Here is a 20582-nt window from a genome sequence, read left to right as displayed (position 1 = left end):
TATTGTGCTGTCTCAACTTGGTTTTGCTACCACAGTTATGAGGGAGGGGAGGGGACAGCTTAAAACTGGGGGAATCGGTGGTGTAGGGCAGAAAAACCTTCATGATTTCTCTACTTTCTGACATGAAACTGGTTTTTAGTTTGTGGATGCTAAATCTGTGGAATTTTGAGTTTGTGGATGCTAACCTCATTGTTGATACCACCTGGAAAAAATTGATTTCAAGTCTGAAAGTTCAGTATGTATGCATATATATTTTTTTTTCCTCCATGGATGTGTATATGCATCTACATTTACGTGTTTAGTTTAAATTTTGCTGTTCTTGTACATCATGAAAAACACAGAATTTTATGATTTTACAAAAAAATCCTTCAGTGGACATAATTTCAAGTTGCTGAAGACAAAAATGGTTTTGAAATCTACAGAGCACTCAAATGCATGCCATGAGAAGTTGGATATTTTCGTAGTTGAATCTGGTCATTAAAAAGTTTAGTTTGTGGGGAAGTGTAGGTGGAGATGTTAATAATTCTTTCATTACTCAACTAGAAATTTAAAAACAATGTGAAAAGTTTCCTGTGTCCTGAGATTGCCTATGTTAAATTTCAGTCTTTTAATACAACAATCTTATACAAAGCAAGTAGAACATGGAAGTTCATTTTGTCTGTTTGTAAGCAGACCAATTGTTTAGACTCTGAGAATTTCAAAGTCTGATTTCTCTTTTCTTTGAGCAGTTTCACTTAGATTAATACAGCCTTGAGTCATCAGAGATAGTAGATGTTGTTCTTTCTTTTCACATGGCATTCTTCTGTGTCTTACCTCATCACAGATCACTGTAATTTGATTGGATTAAAGAGAGGTGTTGGGAAGGACTTGGAAAGACAAAGGAAGAGCATTCCTTGGCTTCTCCCTTTGTCAGGGTTGTATTTCAGGAAGACTTCTAACTAAAACCTGTTGAGGTGCAAAGTTTGTATGAAAGTTTCTTACTGTACATGAAAGTGCTGCTGCAGTGTGAAAAATAATATTCTTGCTTTCTGGGAGCATCACTTTGTGTGCAGCTGTGGTAAGATTCCAAGCTGGTTTTGTGTGTTGTATAAATAGCTGGTATTTTATTTCTGCCCAATGTAGGCTTCAGGTAACTTATTTTGAAAATACTGATGATTTAATTGTTTTTCAATTTAATGCTACTCAAATCAACCTGCAGATAAGAAAACTAGGAAGCATTTAGTATCCAAAGGATGCATTCCCCCCTTATTCCATTTCACTAACTGTGTTCTGAAATGGTGCAACCCCTTCTGCAACTGCAAATAGCCAAAGTTTGAACCGCTTCTTAACTCCTAAGCAGTGGTCACAGTTAGGCAATCTTTTCTGGCAGCTTTAATAAACTGAGTCAGTAGAAGAAGAGGATCATTGTGGTAATTATCATAATATAGCAGTTATAACAGTAGTTTCCATTTGTGTGTTTCTAAACCTGAATAAATAACACCTTGTAGGTGCTGTTGAAGTAGACAGATTGTCCCTGTTGTTCTTCAGGTAGGCAAAAATACAGGTGGTGAGGATGGTGCTTTTCCCAAGAGTGTCTTTCCAGGCCATCACCAGCACCCTCTATCTAGTTGCTGCAGTAGTTGTTTGGAAATTATGAGTTGTTCCTATGACCTCATTTTGGAATAATTTCAGTGTTTCCCTCTGGCACCTGGTGGCTGCTTGCTTTCTTACTAAGGTTTATAAGCGCTGACACTAGAGAAGCTGCCCGGAGCTCCCAAGACAAATCTGCATCCATGCCTTGAGATGTCTGTTCCTCTCTTGTTGACTTGTGCATGTGGGACAGAAAGAACTACTGTTCACTTTCTTTTCCTACCCTGCTCACCATAATCTTTTGTAAACTGGTCCTTTTTAGCTAGAAAACAGTATTGCCTACTAAGGAGCTGTAACTGACTTGTACAAAACATTCTTGCCACTTTGTCAGTCGAATGTTATTCACTTAGCTGTATTTACAATGTTGATTGGTCCCAGCTCCTACCACTTAATAATAACAATTTTATAACAATTCAAAATTGTAATATAAAATATACAAAGAATGTGCTGTTTATGTAAGGGTTTTAATACATTAACACACCAGCTGTAGGAATAAAGCTAGTGTTCAAGTGTGGAATGAAAAAATGAGGAATACTGGGAATCTTTCACTGATACCTCATATTGAAATTTGGGTTCAGTAGGTATACAAAAGTCAGTATATGCAGTGAAAAGTACATGTAGTATAGTAGACTGGGGAGAAGGGGGAAATGAATGGGTAAGGACATAGTTATGAATTCAAATTAAACCACTGTAGGATTAAATTAAATGTGCTTTTGGTGTTTTATCCCAAATCAGATGATACCACATTTTTTCATTCTACAAGAACATAATTTTTAGTGTGTGCTGTAGATAAATAACTTCTTGGTCAAGAAAGGAATGTTTGTGGTGAATTAAACTTCCATGCAAATTGAAAACTATTCAAAACCTAGTTCTGTGTGTGAAACATGTTATATTTTGTGGGACTGCCATTAAAAGTACCTATTAACCAGCTTAAAAATCCAGTGAATTATGGTTCATACCTGTTGCAATTTTAAAATTAAAATTATTGATAATGTTACATCCCAATGGGTTAGGTACAGGTTGTAGTTATCTTTCCTCCAAGAAAATTCTCATGAGTGTTTCTTCCCCTTTTCGCTGGAAATGCATGTTAACCACTTTTGGAAACCATAGGTGCAGTTACACTGTAAAATCCAGATCAGATCCTGCAGCTGCTGTTGGGAGTCAGCACTGCCTCAAGCCTAGCAGAATCCAGGTCAGAAAAGGTAATGGAGGAGGTTGGAATAAGCCCCTTTTCTTAGGGAGGTTCACGATCCTCACTGGGCTTCTCCACTGACTTCCTTCAATAGCCCAGTGGTGTCCAGGCAGGCTGCTGGTCCCATACTCAGCCCAGTACCTTTGTTTCAGGTGCATATAAAGGCAGAATGCACTTTTCATGTTGCCTTTTTCAGGATCAGGGCCTGAACCCCACGTAGTAGCCCCCCAGGAGGACAGCTATAGCCATGTTCAATCTCCAGGAATGGCACCAGCAGTCTCAACCTCTTGGTTTTTCCATAAAGGATGCGGGTTTTTTTTGGGTTTTCTTTCTAAGGTTAAAGATTACCTTCTTTCCCCACTAGGTTTCTACTTTTCCTAAGCTGTAACAGACTTATTTTAACAATCAGGAAGATATATAAACTCAGAAATTTGCATTTATATTGTGTAAGTTCCAAACTTTGAAATTGACATGCAAGAGGGGTTTGCAGCTTTTATACAGCTTTCCCTAGAGCTTTTCTTCTGCTTAAGAGAAGTTTTGTGTTTTCAGGGTTTAACCCCACGTGGCAACTAAGCCCCACACATGCCATCCCTCAACACTGAGATGATAGAGAGAATCAGAAGAGTAAAAGTAAGAATACTCATGGTTTGAGATGAAAACACTTTAACAGGTAAAGCAAAAGCTGCTCATGCATCAAAGGAAAATTGGGAATACATTCACCCTTTCCCATTGGCAGGCAGTTGTTCAGCCATCACCAAGGAAATTTGGGCTTCATTGTGGGTGATGGTGGCTTGGGAAGACAAATGCCATCATTGTGAGTGTCCTCCCCTCTTTCTCCTTGTTAGCATGATGCTGTATAATATGGGATATTCCTTTGGTCAGTTGGGATCATCTATCCCCTCCCAGCTCCTTATGCACCCCCAGCCTCCTCAGTGGTGGGCTGGGGTGAGGAGCAGAAAAGGCCTTGACTGTGCAAGCTCTGCTCATCAATAACTAAAACATTCCTGTGTTATCAACATGTTTCCAGCACAAATCCAAACCACAGACCCATACCAGCTACTGTGAATAAAATTAACTTTACCCGAGCCAAACCCAGCACATACGCTCAAGTGTATTTCTACGGCTATTGTTAGAGAAGAAGGGGAAATAAATCTTTATGTTGCATTTCTGTCTCTCACTGTTCAGCATTGCTTCTACTCACAGGCATACTGGATAATTACTCTTTGGTGTGCTGAATAAATACGTTTTTGTCAAAAAGTCTTGAAAGTTAATGAATAGTTACTGCATTAGAGGTTTGAAAAATATTTCTAGGAAAAATGGTTGGGAATTTTTCAAAGAAATAATTTTCTGTCAGATCAACTTGTAAAATAATGGAAACTTCTTATGAAAAGCTTGTACAAGCAAATGAAAAGTTGTGAAATTGCTGAAATGGTATGTTTTGAAACTGCCATTTTCCTACTCTGAAACCACTTGTTTAGAAATTCCACTTTGGTTAGGTTTTTTTAAAATTGGTAAAGCAAAATGCTTAAATTGGTCCAAGTGGAATTCACTTACAATGTTTTCATTTGTTGTGTTCTTGTCTTGTTGATATTTTCACACTTCTTGCAGCAGTGGGGTTTAGGAAACATGTTTTGAAAGTGGGTGATCAGAAAGATCACATTTTAAAAAAGTGTCAGCATTTTGTCTCGTATTTTTGAGAATATTGTTTGAAGGCTTTGTCAGTTTTGTTTTAGCATATTTCGATATTTAAATTTAGGATCTTTTTATGCTTCATCTTAGGAGTACATGAGTTACGTAGTGTCACAGTGATCCAAAACCACAGCTTTCTCACATTACCTGGCACTGGAGGGAGAGAACACCATGGACAGCGTGTCCCATGACAACAGGCAAAGCATGAAAATACGGCCTATATTTATTTAAATTTTGGCATTTTCCTATGCTGGTGGCTCTCTGCATCCTCTAATCACATGTCCATTAGGAAGGAAGCCCCTTAAAGCAGCCTCCAGAACTCCCTCTAATAGTTCCTGAATGCTTTGCTCTGGGGATGAGGGTGGAGCCAGGCTGGAGGAGCAGCCTCACAGCCTGGTTTGACACCCTTCTGCACAAAGAGATCCTACTCAAGTGAAGAGCCTGGAAGGGATAAATGCAACTGCTAAGTTGCTGACAGTACTCAGAAAATACAAATACCAACCCTTATTGCCTGTGGTTTAGAAGGGTAAGCAGCAGAGACTGATGATTAAATGGCAACACCAAAGCTTTGATCTGCTTTTGTGACACTGGTGTCCCAGTGAAGATCAGGGCGTGTGCTGTGATCTCAGGTGCTCTGCAGGCACAGAGAAGTCCCTGTCCTAATGTCTCCTCTGTGCAGTACCCTCAAGACTTAATTGGAGAAGGAATGTGTGACAGGAAAAAGAGGACAAGACAGCAAATGTGACAATACAGAACAGTATCAACAGGAAACCGCATGTTTTAAAGACAAAAGTTATCTTGTTATCTTGGCTGTGATGTTGTATCTCTTGCTGGCCTGCAATGGGCGACAGCTCAGGAAAATCCAAATGTTTAGCAGTGTCTGTCCCTTCAAGTCTGTGCTGAATCACATCAGAGGCTGTAACACCACCAGCATGGTGGTAGGTGAACAATGTGTTATTGTTAATAGTCTTTTGGATAAGACACAAACCCAGAATCTTAACCACAGAATATTAAATCACCTCTTTTGGCATGAATAGATAGGCTTACTAAGGGCCCTAATCCAGTTCTAATTTACGTTATTATCTTTTGTGTCTCTAAACACTTCCTGTAGTTTTGATTAGATTCGGTCCTGTTCTCTTCTTTTCCTTGGAATATAAATGATGAGAACAAACTATGCTGTACTGATATTTGAATAGGTTCTTATTTTCAGGACTGTTTTTTTGCACTGGGAAGTGAAAAAAAAGGAATCAAATATACCATGCACGTAGTTTCTCAGTATTTGATCAGGGTTATTATATCAAATCCAGTGTAATTACTGATTATGCCATTACAATTAAATAGTATTCCACATGCATGAGATATAAAATATAGACTATCATCTATACAAGGTGATTAAGATGCTCTGGCAGAGACTTTATTTTAGAACACTTCTCACTAGCCCACATAATATTTGAAATCTTACACATCTGAAGATAACCAAAGTACTGAAAGAAGTGAGAGGTTCTCTGTGCTTTTTTTTAAAATTGCCCAGATTTGAAATCTTACACATCTGAAGATAACCAAAGTACTGAAAGAAGTGAGAGGTTCTCTGTGCCTTTTTTAAAATTGCCCAATTAAATGCCATCCAAAAACAATAAAAAAAAAAAAAACCCATACAAACAAAAAGGAGGGAATATGGTAAATTTATTAATTTTTTAATGTACAGTGTGCTCTATTCCAAGTTATGATTCCTGCTAAAAATGATCCCTTGAAATTGCAACAAAATTTATGTGTGGTACTTATAAAATTACTTCAGTGTTTGATCCTTGATTGGTGTTCAGGTTAGATGGTTTAAAAGAGAAGCGTGGAATTTGCATGAATGATGGAATGAAATCAAGATGGAGGAATGTAACTGATGCTGCCCAGATATTTTCTCTGCCTGCCATACAGTGTGAAATAAATCTCATTGAAATCAATGGAAAGGTGTTCATTTGAGTGAGCTTTAGATAATGGCCCAAACCTACTGCTTATGTAAAAGTAATTTATTAAGTTCTGTTTGATCTGTGACTGAAAATGGGATTTCTCATTTTGCAAAGTTCCGATAAAAGCTTAAAATGGCAAATAAATTTTATTTTTCACTTTCAAAATGGAAGAACTGCTGCATGTTTCTTTTTGCAGGGCTTGTTGTGTACATCATTTCTTATGTAAAGAATCCCAATGTATCTGGGGAAAGTGCTCCTTCAGAAATACTTGTAGGTCATCCATGGGATAATACTATCCGTGTTACCACGGACTGGCAATTCCCCCCCTAGTCCCTAACTTAAAGAGATATGGGGAGCAGCAAGGTGTAAGAAAGGAAGCAGAAAAGAGGTGATACCAGAGAACACTTCCTCCTCATCTTTGTCTCTTTCACCTTCCACATTTTCTTCCTGCTGTTGTGTCATCTCCTAACGATCTGCAGTCATTCATCTGTCATCCACATTCCTTTTGGATGATCCATTCCCTCCTGAAGGAACGTGTGATGGTGGTCAACCACCACGGGCTCAGACACGAGGGTCTTTTTTGTACATGGATTACAACTGCACCCAAAATGATTTAGGTTTATTGCTTTCTTCTCCTATGCCCAAGAGTTTCTCAAAAAGTAGAGACAGTGGGACCACCACATTCTTCTCTGGCTTCCCAAGAAGCCAGACAACAGGTTTTGCCAAAGCCTGTTGCCTCTTCCTGCAGTCCTGGAGCTGCTACCCACCCTGCTCAGGGCTGCAGCACCTTGGTGCAAGCTGGATCCTTCATAGATAGGGCTAGGGACTGTCCATCAATTTGGGGATAAATTTGGCAGGCCAAAGCCACGATGATGAGGGGACAACCATGCTTTTCTTGTGCAGGTGCTGCCCTGGGAGGGTGGGGGTTAAATGACAGGGTGCAGCTGGAGCAAGATGAAGTGTTCAACAGCAGTCCTGTCCTACCAATACTGGCTCTTCCAGTCTTCCCTGGAGGCCATGGTGGGCTGAGTGGTGGATTGAGGGAATAGTCCTGAGGCTGCTCCTCTGGGGTTCTGGCCCCAGTCACTGATAGCTGCTTCCCCAGCGTGCCTCCCTTCTGCAGTGGGAAATAGCTCTGCTTTTTCCTGCTCTGTCACATTGGAGCTCACCAGAGTAAATTCAGCAACTGTTGCAAAAGATTTAGAAATAAACACAAACTAAATTAAGTACTCAAGGGGGGAAAAAACCCCAAGAAAAATCTAAAAATTTCGCATGTAAAATATTTCTTTTAAGAATCTGAAAATCAGACTTTCACTTGTGAATTTACATTTTTGCACTTCATGACATCATTTGCACAGAAAACACAGGATCTCAAGAGCTTGCAAGATGAGTAAAAATAAAACAGAGAAATATTTTTCTTCTCCTCTTACAGTTTTTGAAATAATGTATTTTTTTATTATCATTATTATTATAAATAATCAACAAACTTTACTGAGCAGGGATGTTAAGCACACTTTCATTGTTGACTTTCAGAACTATTTAAACTCTTGAGTGCTAAAAATTAAAATTCCCTCTGGGAAATCTTGTAGCTTTCAGTGGACTGGGTTGAAGTCCCCAATAAGAAGTAGTTAATAGGTAGACTGTGGTGACTCCAGCAAAACAACATAATCAATTCCAGCTGCTTTTCTGATTAATCACCCTTATTATTGGAAGTTAGAGACACCATGAATTTGCACAGTAAGCATATATTTTGAAAAGGAGGATAACAGTTTGTTACCTTAGTTGCAGCCAATTAGTCTGATTCCTCTTTTTTCACCTCTCAGAGAAAACCTGGGACCAGCCATCCCCTTGCTCAGTAGCTGATCTCTACTCCCCAATGGAAGGACAGCAAATACCCTGATTTTTTTTTTTTTTTTATTTCCAGTTTTGCTTGTTCTTTTCAGAAATGGAATAGTTAAAAGGGATGAATAGAACATTCTGTTTGGGACTTCAGTTTTCCAAAATAAAATATGTAAGTGAGGGAAAGGTTTCATTCAGTTTTGGCATCGCTTTGTTAAACCAGTTTAAGCCAAGAAAGATTGTTATTCCACAGTGTTTGCTGATAGTAGAAAGTTTACATATCAAACTGCTTTTTTTTTTCTAGGGGAAAGAAAAAATCTGTATGAATTTAAGGGACTGATCTCTTATTTGCTTTGCAGAAGAGATTGTTCTGTTAACAACTCATCAGAAAGAAAAAAAAAAAAGATAAACAGGATTAACTGTTTACTTTAAGTGAGCTGAAGTCGGGTTGTTTTTCCGAAGAAGAACACAATGTACTGTTGTATCTGGTTTCCAGAGTGGTGTTTATCATAATTCCTCCTGCAGTGGTTGGTAGAGTGCTGGGAAGGCTCTCCGCCCACTCGCAGCTCGCTCCCTTTCCCTCTCCCATTGAGGCCTCCGGCCAGGACTGCGAGATGGAGAGGGCTGTCCTGTGTGATCTTTACTGCCTGACATGAGCTGACATTGACCGAGAATAAAATAACAGGGGCCGTTTCCTAGAACTCTCAGTGGACTGCTGAGAACTGCTACCATAACTCTTGTAAACACACGGCACACACACAAACACGCTCCCTCTCCCTCATTTAGAAACACACCTAGGACAGGCAGCCACTCACACGGGCTGGAGGAAAACAGCATGAGTGGAAAACACCACCGGCAGGCCCTGTGAGAAGGCAGAAAATAGCCTTTCTGCTGGGTAGGGAGCCCTGGCAAGCCTGCACTTCTGCTTTTCTTCTTGGCTCTTTGCTCTGCCCTTGATTTTTGATGAATGTTATACTTTTCTGCTAGTTCAGTGGGATGATGTGGCACTGACGCAGCAGAGTGTCTTATTTAATACAGCCACAGCTGTGTACGAAATCCTGCAGGGTTGCTATATTTCATTTACCTTTTACATGCCATAGGAAGTGCATGAGCAGTGCTATACTACCAAGAATGTGATTTAGGATCATCTGTGCCTGCTGAAATGGGCAGGGTTTTTTTTAATACTCACTGCATTTTGATTTTTTGTTTTTAAAACAAAATCTTCCAGGATCCCATTCATGGTTCCATTCATGGTTCTCTGTGGTTCAGAAGTAAATCTGGTGAATCCACAAGCAATACAGTCTTGAAAGATAAGGGACCCCAGCACCGCTGCTGCTGTGTTCTTGCTTCATTCCAGATGCTGTAAACCCACACTGTGGGCTCTGCAGGGCAAGTTGAGAGTTCTCTGAGTCTTGTAGTGTGGAAGAAATGAGTTGATACTGCAGGGAAGCCCTTCCTCTCTAGATATACACATACATATATATAGCCTCCTCCCCTAACTCAAATGGCATCTAGCACACATAATAGGCTTTGTGGACCAGCCCTCCCAGATACAATCATGTTATTCAGCTATTGCTTTCAGATCACTCTTTGAAGACAGGACTTTTATTCTGATTTTTACGTATAAGGAACTGAGGCGTGGAGGAAACACAGCACAGCAAAGATGATGTGAAACGCTGCCAGAACCAGCAACTGAATGCTGATTTTCTTGGAAAGGAGGGTGCTGAGCACCTTGCAAGAAAAGATCTTTCTGGCAGCACCCCACCAACTGTTGGAATTCTTGGATGCCAAAACAATAATTACAGTCTTGAGATTAAAAAAAATAAACAAAGAACCCCTCCTCAGATTTGTAGATAAGTACTTGAAATGACTGGGTGGTAATTACTTGTTATATTTGGAACATAATCTTTCTATTGGACATCATCCATAAGAAAGACTTGCAGTTTTCAGCTGAGCCTGTGAGTTTCTTAAATATACATTTTTACTCTTGATTGGTAAATTGTGGCATGCAGGAAAATAATATTTTTTCTGAATTGTGTTCTGAAATAACCAAGGGGTTGTGATGGGATTCCATGCTGAAGTAATGGTACACTGAAGAACCTGAGGAGGGTGTGCATCATTATTTTTCTTACCAACTACAATTAACAGCACAGTGAGTGAAACATGCTGGGGTGATCTCATGTGCTTGCTTTTTTGTTACCACTCAGAATTGGTTCTATTTGCATAACAAGCTGTATGGAATGGATCTTAGCAGAAAGTCCATGAATTAAGTCCCACGGGAGGTTGAGATGCCGGGGGATCTAGAGGGAGGAAGGCTTACTGCTCCATTGTGGCCTAGCCTTTATACAAACTTTTAGGCAATACTTAGGAAGTTATTTTTCCTTAACTCTCTGTATCTTCCAAACCAGCTATCACTATAAAAATTGACTTACATGGCATCATTACTTTGGATCTAAACTATGAATGTAGAACAACTTCAGTATTCATTTTTGAATCTGACATAAGCAAAGCTATCCATGATACTGAAAATATTTTTCAAATGAAACTCTGTAACAGTTTGAAATTACAGCTTAGGCTCTATATTGTGTATGAGTGACTGTCAGGAATGTGTTTTTATGGTTTTGAATGTTTTGTTTACTTTTGAGAGGAATTCCATGTACAGATAAAACACACACATCAGCAGTTTCATTCAAAAGTGCACTCAGAGACAGTGTCAGATGGAAGTTAAAAAAGTTCACGTGGTGTCACGTGAAAACTTCATATAAGAAATGGTTTTTGCAGGAAAAAATTGTCACACGTGAAGCCGTGGTTGTCATGGGAAGTACAAAAAGCTGGCTTTCGTGCTACACCAATTCCTGACAAGTTGCATGTAGCTCCCAGCAGGCAGGTGGTGTTCCATGTTTTGAGTGGGAGCATTTGCAGTGCTGTGCAGCCCTGTTCTCTACGAGCACACTCTGCAGTAAAAAGGTAGCTCTGCTGACACGCTTGGCTCGTACAGGTCTCTTCCTACGCACAAAAGCTGTTTCCCACAGAAGTGCTGCTTCTTCAGGCCACAGGCAGAAAATAGTAGGTGGAAGGATTAACATGAATGAAGAAATGGAAAAAGCAATCAGCAGGCAGGGGATCAGGAAAGAGCTTGTGGAAGTGGTATTTGATTTTCCAGTTTGTGTTGAACTATGTGATGATTCAAGGAAGTGAATAAAAATAAGCAACAGTTATCTTATAACTTACACTCTCACTCCATTTTTTAACGTATGTATAAAAATTGTAATGAAAGCAAGGAAAATCAAAAATGTGGGACTTGGTATAGTTACTGTAGTGAGTATTTGCAAGTGTGTTACAGAAATCCTCTGTTAGGAGGTGTCTGCAAAAATAAGAGTTTCCTTTCCTGAGACCAGAGAGGCCTCTGCAACATATTTTCTATTTGAGATGCTGAGATAAGACTAGGTCGTTTCCCTGGTGATGCTCCAATCAAATGTGCAGTTTCCACCAATACTTCTGCCAGGTCCAGCACTCCAGAATTGCCTTTTTCTTTCTTTCTTTTTGGGCCCTTCCACAGTTGCCAAATAAAAACATGCATGATCACAAACTTTACTTTTCAGTAAAAAGTACTGTACTTTTCAGTAGTTTTAAACCTCCAATTTTCAAAGCAAATTATCACTGTTTTGTTCATGTCAATGCTTCAAACCAGAGCATCAGGCTGGGTGCTAGAAATGTCTGTACTTGGACCAGGATTCTTCTTCCAGTTTAACATTCCCCTTATAAACTGGAAACTGTGGTGCTTGTGTTTTCCTCTGTACCTTTGTGTCTCTACAACCTATGCAGAGAAGGAGATAGTTACCATCATCGTTAATTGGTATTTGTAGCATTCAGTCCACAGTTGTGTTCTGTAGAGCTTCACTCACTTTTTATTGACACCAAATGTATGGATTTTAAGCAGAAAACTCTTTTTATCTCTCCAAAGAAGGCTGCAGTGGGTACATTTTTTTTGAAAGAGAGCATGAAGGAACTTATTTTATGATTTTAATAGAGAAATACTAGTGTTAAATAGGATTATAGTATATAATATATAAATAATAGTGTTAAATTAAAGTAATAAAATATAGATATATAATAGTGTTAAATAGAGAAATGTTAGTGCTGAAAGGGGGAAGATGGACAGTTGTCCCTGTGCTTTGAGCTTGATTTTTCAATTACTGTATGGATATGGTGAATGCAAGGAGTTCATAAGGTAGGGATAGATTAAACCCAGCTAGGGTGGTGTCCTGCAGGTTACAATTTGAATCTGAGCCATATTAGCAGGAGTTAATCAGCTCCACCTTGAGACTTGACCAGACAAGTTGCTGGATTGGAGTTGTGTAGGTAGTGTTGTGCCTCTGGTGATGCAGGGAGAGGGGGTTTTGTTTGTGTGTGTTTATGTACGTGTGCTCTATGCCTCTGCTAGGACCGCACCTCACAGAGATAAGCAGTCCTTCTGACAAACAAAGCAGCAGCAGCTGTCTCATGGATGGTGAAGATAAAGAATGAGCAAATATCAGAGCTAATACAAGTCAATTAGTTTTCAGGCATTTTCCCATTCCCCCCTTTCACTCCCAAAGAAAGAGCAGCTGAGGAGGTCTGTGCAAAGTGCTGCAAGGGTGGTGGTGTTTGCCTGGCTGTCCTGCTCCTCGTGCTGTACTGCACAGCGTAGCTGTCATGGAGAAGAGCTGCCCTGGGCCACACAATTGTCCTCCTACCCAAGGCTAAAACAATTACTTGCTGGTTGAGATCTGCTCATGACAAATTTCTGCTGTTTGTTTTCCCGAGACTCAGTAAAGGCAGTGTCTGTGTAATCAGTCCGCTCTGGCCTCCCTGCGCTCTCATCTCCTCTCCAGGCAGATCTTCCTTTTCTTGTTCTTGTCCCCAAGCTGCTGAGGAGGCTGGAGGTGACCAAAAATGGAGAAGGTTTTCATCGCCCTTACCTCTGCAGAAAGTCAGCTGCTTGATAAAAGCAGCAGTATGGAAAGAGATGATTTTTCATGCATAGAAACATATTAGTAAAAGAAGGGCTTACCCTTTAGACCATGAAGAGTGACTAACTGGGAGAAGGGCATGGCATTAATCCTGTAATCCTCTCCAGATTTCTACTGGGAGACGTTTTGTCCTAAAGATCAGCACAGTCATAGAAATAATGCAGAGCAATCAGTCTCATCTTCCTCCAGCCCCCATCCTTGCTTCTGGCTATTAGCAAATTAACAAAATCTTCCCAAGCTTTTGCATGAGACTTACTGTGTCATTACATTAAAAAAAAAAAAAAGCTAAACTCTGCCTCACTTCTTATCATTCCCTATCTTCTCCCCCTTTGCTATTATCAATGTGTCATACTTCACCTTTTCCTTAGTCTGCATCTCCTACATTTGTTCCTCTACTGGTTTTCCTGCAACCCCTCTCTCCAGGAGTGAGTTCTCTCTTTTATGTGAGACATTTGAGTTTCCAAACCCATATTTTAAGTCAAGGGTCTTACACGGGGTTACATCCTGTTGTCCCAAAAATAAAGATAGCCCTTATTTCCTCCCTTCACAAGCACCACTGATTAAATTGGAGATGTTGCCTGTCCTTTTTTTAATATTTCAGTACTATGCATGCTGACAAGGCATTGGTAAAGGTATGTTTAACATTATTTACTGATACAAATCCAAATTTTATGAAAAAAAAAAGGTATTTCCTATAGATGTGCACAAAACATAAATGCTGAATTCCTGGGGGGCAGATACTCATTTTGGCTTTGCAGCTTGTCTCATAATTTTGATGTGGGTTTTCTTTGTGGTAGTGAGGTTCAAAGGTGGGGGGAAAGCAATGGGACAAGCTGTTGGCTTTAATCACAGTTAGACTGCCTGCTAAAAGTTAATTTGTGAGAACATTTGCTGTAACATGAGAGCAACTCTGCAACATGGGAAAATAATCCAAATGCACTGTTCTTGGAATAAAGTGAAATCAGGGGAAAAAAGAGTACTGGTAAGGAAGTGAAGGTCATGAATCAATGGGCTCAGTGATGCTGACAGCATGTGTCAGTGATGCTGACAGCATATACAAAATCCATAAGAACAGAACCTGTTCCAGAGAACAGGAGGGTAGTTCTCCAAGTGCATTACTAAATCTCTTGTGGGATACAGCTGATTTCATTAAGTCATTAAGTGGGAAAATCAGTTGTCCCTCAAACACCTATAGCATTTCAAGGTTTTGCCATCATTCATTGATACTGTTTTAAAGGCATGGGGAAGCAGGGAGAATGTGTTTGTGAACTTCTATTCACAGTGTTGATCTGGGATATTTCTCTGCAGTTGGGTGTCTGAAGGGTTGTTAATGAAATTCTGACTTCCAAGTGAGTGAATATACACATTTCATTTTAAATGCATGTTGCAGAGAAACTGTGACTACCTTCTGGACACTGTTAAGAGCAAGTGTAGTAAATATAGTGTCTGTCTGTGCTTGTGTACAAACCTGACAGAGCAAAGGCACTGGGAATCTCCTGCTCTGTGTTCCTTTCTTCGTGACGCCAGTAACCATGAATGTATTCCCAGTGTGCATGGGAGCATTCCTGATAGAAGCCTCCAATGACACAGTTCTTCTCTGCATTGAGCATGGTCATACGATGACCATTCTCCTGTCGTGACCTGAGATTCCTGTATATGCTGCATACCTTGGACAGCTGGAGTGGGAGCTTCAAGGAAAATACATCCTTGCCTAGAAGCAGTACTCCATGCAAATAGGAGCTTTTTACTTTTAAAGAGTTGATTTTCAAGAAACTCAGATGATGCTGCTGCTGATGATGATTTGGCTACAGTATTTTTTGATCAGATGAGTTTCCTGTCCTAGCCATTTATGTTCCACCACAAAGGAATGGAAATCTGTGGCCCGGGATGCAGGGAGTTGAGATTCCCATGTCTGACAGAAACCATCTCTTTGCTTGTCTTAAAAGGACTTGGAAAATGCTCTTTTACTGACTGATGTCTTCAGCACCAACCAAGCTAGTTTTATTTGGGCAATTAACATGTCCCAGAGGACTTAATATGACCCTGGTGCCAGCTAGTCTGAGACTTACTTGTGTTCAGTTATGTCTCACTAAAGATATGAGAAATTCCAGTGATCAGTTAAGAGACTGCTGAACTGATCTGATCTGAGACACTAACTCAGATTCAGGCCCTTCTTACACCGAGATATGGAGGCCTAATTTTTCACAATTAACAGTCAACATTTTGTTAACATAGGCAAAATGGTTTGGTTTGTTTTTCTGGTTCCCCTCAATCTGATTTTCAGAAATGTTCAGAGAATATGAACTCTTGGTTTTCCAAACAAAACAATATCAGGGGAAGTTTCAGTCAAATCAGTTAAAACTCGGGGGAGCTCTTAACTGTATTCAAATTCCTAACATGGAAAGCAGCAGGCAAACATAGTTCTTCTAGTTTGTTTTGGGTTTTTTTCTGATGATGACTCGGTTTGTATGGGACCTTTGTAGCTAGAGGTATGGGGAAAATAGGGGAGTCTTTCTTTGTACCCAGTCCTATTCCTCCCTGCTCCTCACAACCAGCACCAGCATTTGACAAAATGAGGACTCTTAGCTGGTGCTTGCACAATTGCTGATGTCAGAAGGCCTTTGGGGTTGTGTCTTATATCAAATGCAGCCTTCTTGAGGGTCTAAGCCAAAGTTAGGCACTTCATAATGAACGAGGAAAGTGTGGTTAGTGCTCTTCCATGTGCCTGCTTTTCCACGTGAAGAAAATACATGAATTTTTGCAGGGTAGGAGCTCATTTAGTTTGAAATGTATTTTGTAAAGATATCATGACTGCTGTTGAATGCTTTCAGGGTGCATGTATGTTATAGGATGTGTTCCAAAAGCAGTTGGAGTTGGCTTGCTGGGAGCAATGGTGCCACTCTGGGGAGGGTAGTTTTGGCATGTACCTTTGAAATGAACTGAATTCTGCTGCCTAATGTGCCCCTGAGTTTTATTTGGAAACAAAGATGTGTGTGCTACCCTCAAAGGTAATTTTTATTTCCCTTTGAAAAGTTTCCATGCTTAACTGTCTCTTTCTGAGGCAATTAAAACCAATCTTGTAGACAGGGGCCTCCTTCCTCCAGCCCTGCATGATTCATGCTATCGTGGCTGCTCATCTCAGGTGCAGAATCTTGTGAAATGCACTTTTGACTATCTAAATGTATGACATCCACTGATTTTACCTTATCTGTTATGACAGTACTATCTTCTCAAAATGCCATCAAGTTGGTTAAGCAATACTTCCCAGCCCTACAGCCCCTACTTCCATAGATTTTAATCAAATTGTTTGTTTAGCAGGTTCTTTAATTACCTTCTTAAAATAGTTCCTCTGGGCTTCATACCCAACTCCGAATATACCAATCTTCAGTTCTGTGTTGTTTTGTTTAGTTTTGTTCTTTAAAGAAAAATTGATGTGTCATTCTTTTTTGCATCCTGAGGACTCTTTAAAAAAAGAGTGTGGGAAAATGTAACGCTTGCTTTGCCAGTCTCGATGATTATTACTTGTGAAATATGTTGCTTTGCTTACTTCTAAGCAGAATTTTTATATTTAAACACACACATATTTTTTTGGTCTTTATTCTAGAATAAAGACAATAAATTGTTGTTCTGTCTTTATTGTCGAATTTACCTCAAGTAAGGCAAAAACTTCACTTTCTTTGTTTTTAAGTACACAAGCCACATAGTGCATAGCAGTTAATTAATCTAATCCCCAGTGCAAGCCTTGTACTCTTTGTTTCAGTCATGCTTCTCTGCTTCATGGCCCTGTTACGTCCTGAAAATGTACATGAGAAAACCTTTAACGATGTTGGGTTTGTTTATTGATACGTTACTTTATAGGAATTCTGCAGATACTGCGGAGGATAAGCCCTGTCCTGAAGTTTGTAGTATTGTTTTCAGAACTTTGCTCACTGGTTTGTTATGAGCAGATGTCAGTGAGTAACAGAGGAATGTTTTGCAGGTTGTGCCTCCTTGTCCAGGATGCCTATGGCATGTTCAGTGAAGTGCAGCTGCAATCCCTGAGTTCCACAGATGACATTGAGCAGTACTGCAGGAGATGGGAAGGAAAATCTTGCTGCTTAGCTGGAATGAAGATTTTGCAGAGAACTACAAGAGGAAGGTGAGAACAATTAATGGAAGAACATGTTGCTTGCTGTGGCAGGCAAAGATGATCTGCATTTTTATTTATTTCTGTGACCAACATTCTTTGGTACAACTGAACCTGGCTTTGTTCAATCAAATGTCCTCATCGCCACTTTTGGGCATCCAGCTGTGCTTGAGCCAACTGTTCTCCAAAGTGAGCATAAATATGCTAATGCACAAATACACACTTAGCAGAGTAAGGAATTTTTGTGTGCAATATTCCATAAAATATGAGTGTTTTCTTCCTCTTCAGTAGATTCAGAGACTTATAAACATTAGTTCATCTCCCTTTCATTGCAGAACTTCTTACTGCACTAAGTTTTTCTGCAGTGCTGCCCAGTATGGCTTGAACTTTCAAGCACAGACTTTCCTTCAGTACAGCAGAGCTTAATTCTGTTAAATCTATATGGTTTTAGAACCACAATTTAAGGTTCTTAAAAAAAGAAATCTTGCCGATCTTAAAGCCATTCTTTTTTGGAATAAAAATGTCAATAGCTTTACAGAAAAATTCCCCCAGGTAAGTAATAAATTGACTTATGGTATGTCTCAGATTTTGCCTATTCTGTGATTCCTCTTACGTTCTTCAAATAAAATATCTTTAGTCAAGAAAAAAAATTAAATAGATTGATTATCTTACAGAGTATCTTTCTAAGGAGACTGATACAATGTTCTCATGGGGACCTATATAAATATAATTAGATTGGTTCAGTTCTGAACATAATTTATTCGTACAAGCATCCGATCTAGATAAGCCTTTGCTGTTAGAATGGCTATGGTATTTCTGCTGACACTTTTTTTCCTGTTGAAAAATGCTGTTTCATCAAAACCAGAATGTTTCATGGAAACATTATCTATTTTGGAGACAGCTTTGTTGGGAAGATTTTTTTCAGGTCCAGAGGGAGTGAATATTCTTTCTCTTATTCTCGTTTCATGAAAACTTTGAGAAAGTCTCATTTTTGTTTCATATTGGAACAAAAACAAATTTCAAAGCTTTGAAATGTTTAGCAAAATGGAATTGTTGTTTTCTAGCCAGCCCTATTCAGTATGCTTTTCTTTTTATGTACTTGCAGTGTTAATTTTCAGAGCCTTTGGATTTCAAGCCTACTTGCATTTTTATGGATCTTTAATAACAAACACGTCTTCTTATTTAATTATTTTGTTGGCTTTTTTTTTCAAGTTACATTTTTTCCAAACAAATTAAATAATGGCTTTGGAATTCTGGATACAAATGAAGTTTTACAACTGGCTGCTGGTGCTTCCAGTACTCTGCCTAACTAATAAGAGACAGACTTTTCCTAATGTAAATTCTGTTTCAAAGCGGCAGTAACTTACTTCTGGCTATTCTGAGGACGTTCAGAAGACACACTGCTGAAAATGCTGGTGGCTCAGCTGGAGCTGTGCTGGTGGTAACCCTGCTAGGGAACATTAGAAGAAAATGGGATAGTGTAGCTTCGGGGACAGTGCAGCGTTTAAAACGTGATTTCATTGTACAAGATGGGTGGGTGGGGGAATTGTTCAGGGATTGATTTTTTTCTTAATTGTTTAAGCCTAAGTTCTGCTTTATAACTTTTTATTACTTTTAAGTGTTTGGGACACATTCTAGGTGTGATGGAAACCACAGTAAAGCCATTGCTGAAATGAATGCGAGAGAGTACTTACTCTCAGAGAGCATAATTAAGCTGTAGAACCCATTGCCACTGGATAAATGGATTTCCAGAGCCACTGGTGTATCCAAGCACATGATGGGTTATGCCTGTGAGTGCCCAACCTTGGCTTGCAGCACATGAGTGAGTAAGAACTATGTGGTCTGCCCTGCAAGAAAGACTGCTTTTTTTTTTTTTTTGAGAACACCAATTACTTTTTGAAAGGAGATGGCTTTGAAACTGTTTGTTTCCTGGAGTCTGACAGTGGCTTTTAAAGTGGATAAAAGGGAATAGAATGTAGGAAATACAAGGGAAAAGTAATGACTTTTTTTGCGTGTGCCTTTGAAGCACATGATTTGGAGAAAGCCAGGAATGGCTAATAAGATCCCATATGTTCATGTTCATGTCCCACAGTCACATGGATTGTAATCAGAGACAGAGTGCTTCCTCAGTCCCTCTGTGAGACAGAGGACATTTGCTAATAGATACAAGAGCTTCTCAAAAGTTTTGCATCAATGGACCACTGTTACCGTTCAAAAAAATTTCCAGGCCGTCATCCATCCTCAGATATTTAATTTGAAGTATTATTTGGCATCATTCCAGTAAATGCAATTTTAAAATCACTGTTGTCAGCTGGAGTTTCATTTCAAGGACTAAAAACCTATAAGCTTATGATAAAGGGTATTTTACACCCAGGGGAAGCCCCAGCTGAACACGTTACTTGATCTTTGGAATGAACCTGTACTGTTACAGAGTGCTAAAGAAACTAAACACATTTCTTCTCTGATAAGAAAACACTTGGGTTCCAAGAGAAAAGTGGGATAAAAACTTACACAACCATGTCCTGTCTTGACAGAGATCAGCTCTGTGAAAAATTGGAGTGATAAGGTAACCTTACATTGAGAGAAACACTTTTAATGTTGAATATTGGTTTTTATTATGCTTTGCTAAGTAGTAGGGTCTTGTATAAGTTGTTTGAAGGTCTTTTACTGATTTAGATGGTTTTCAGAGCCAGGCCCATACCCCACATAAAGCATACACCCATGTAAAGCATACATGCGAGAAATCCTTCCCTTTGCAGTGCCTTAAAGGAAGTGGTGCTTCCCTTTGCAGCCCAGTTCCTGGCAGTCCTGTAAGACAGAGGGACATGTCTGAGCCATGGCAGAGCTGCTTGTTCAGTGCCTGATTTCCAGCAGTTCTTCTACTCCGTTTGTGAGGCTGGTGGGTAAAGTAGGAAGCAGTAGTGTGGCAACTGACTGAACTTGTGTGGTTCAGTATCTGTTTCCTGACAGCTTTTCTCTTCACCCTCTCATCCATACTTGTCACCTAGCCTTTCCTACAACTATTCCTTGCACTGCATGCTTAGTATCAGCAAAAAAAAAAAAAAAAAAAAAGTACAGTGGTTTAAAGGGAGATTTTTCCTGCAAAATCGGGGTTTGTGCCCACAAAATTTTGA

General features: G+C 39.5%; 1 protein-coding gene across 3 annotated transcripts in view; it reads left to right on the top strand.

The window, feature by feature from the left end:
- SPIDR (scaffold protein involved in DNA repair) overlaps positions 1–20582 on the top strand; it is a 195258-nt gene that overhangs the window by 150810 nt on the left and 23866 nt on the right. For all 3 annotated transcript variants that reach the window (XR_005955639.1, XM_041473623.1, XM_041473624.1), the window contains exon 11: positions 17302–17460. Coding sequence is in view for 2 of the 3 variants with exons in the window: in XM_041473623.1 (XP_041329557.1) it covers positions 17302–17460 (159 nt within the window). In the remaining variant the exon portion in view is untranslated. The remainder of the gene's footprint in view (positions 1–17301; positions 17461–20582) is intronic.

The sequence above is a fragment of the Pyrgilauda ruficollis genome, unplaced genomic scaffold (genome assembly GCF_017590135.1).
Source record: "Pyrgilauda ruficollis isolate IOZ18807 unplaced genomic scaffold, ASM1759013v1 scaffold30, whole genome shotgun sequence".
In the NCBI taxonomy this organism is placed as follows: Eukaryota; Metazoa; Chordata; class Aves; order Passeriformes; family Passeridae; genus Pyrgilauda; species Pyrgilauda ruficollis.
The sequence above is the reverse complement of the archived record's forward strand: the minus strand, read 5'-3'. Positions and strand labels throughout refer to the sequence as shown.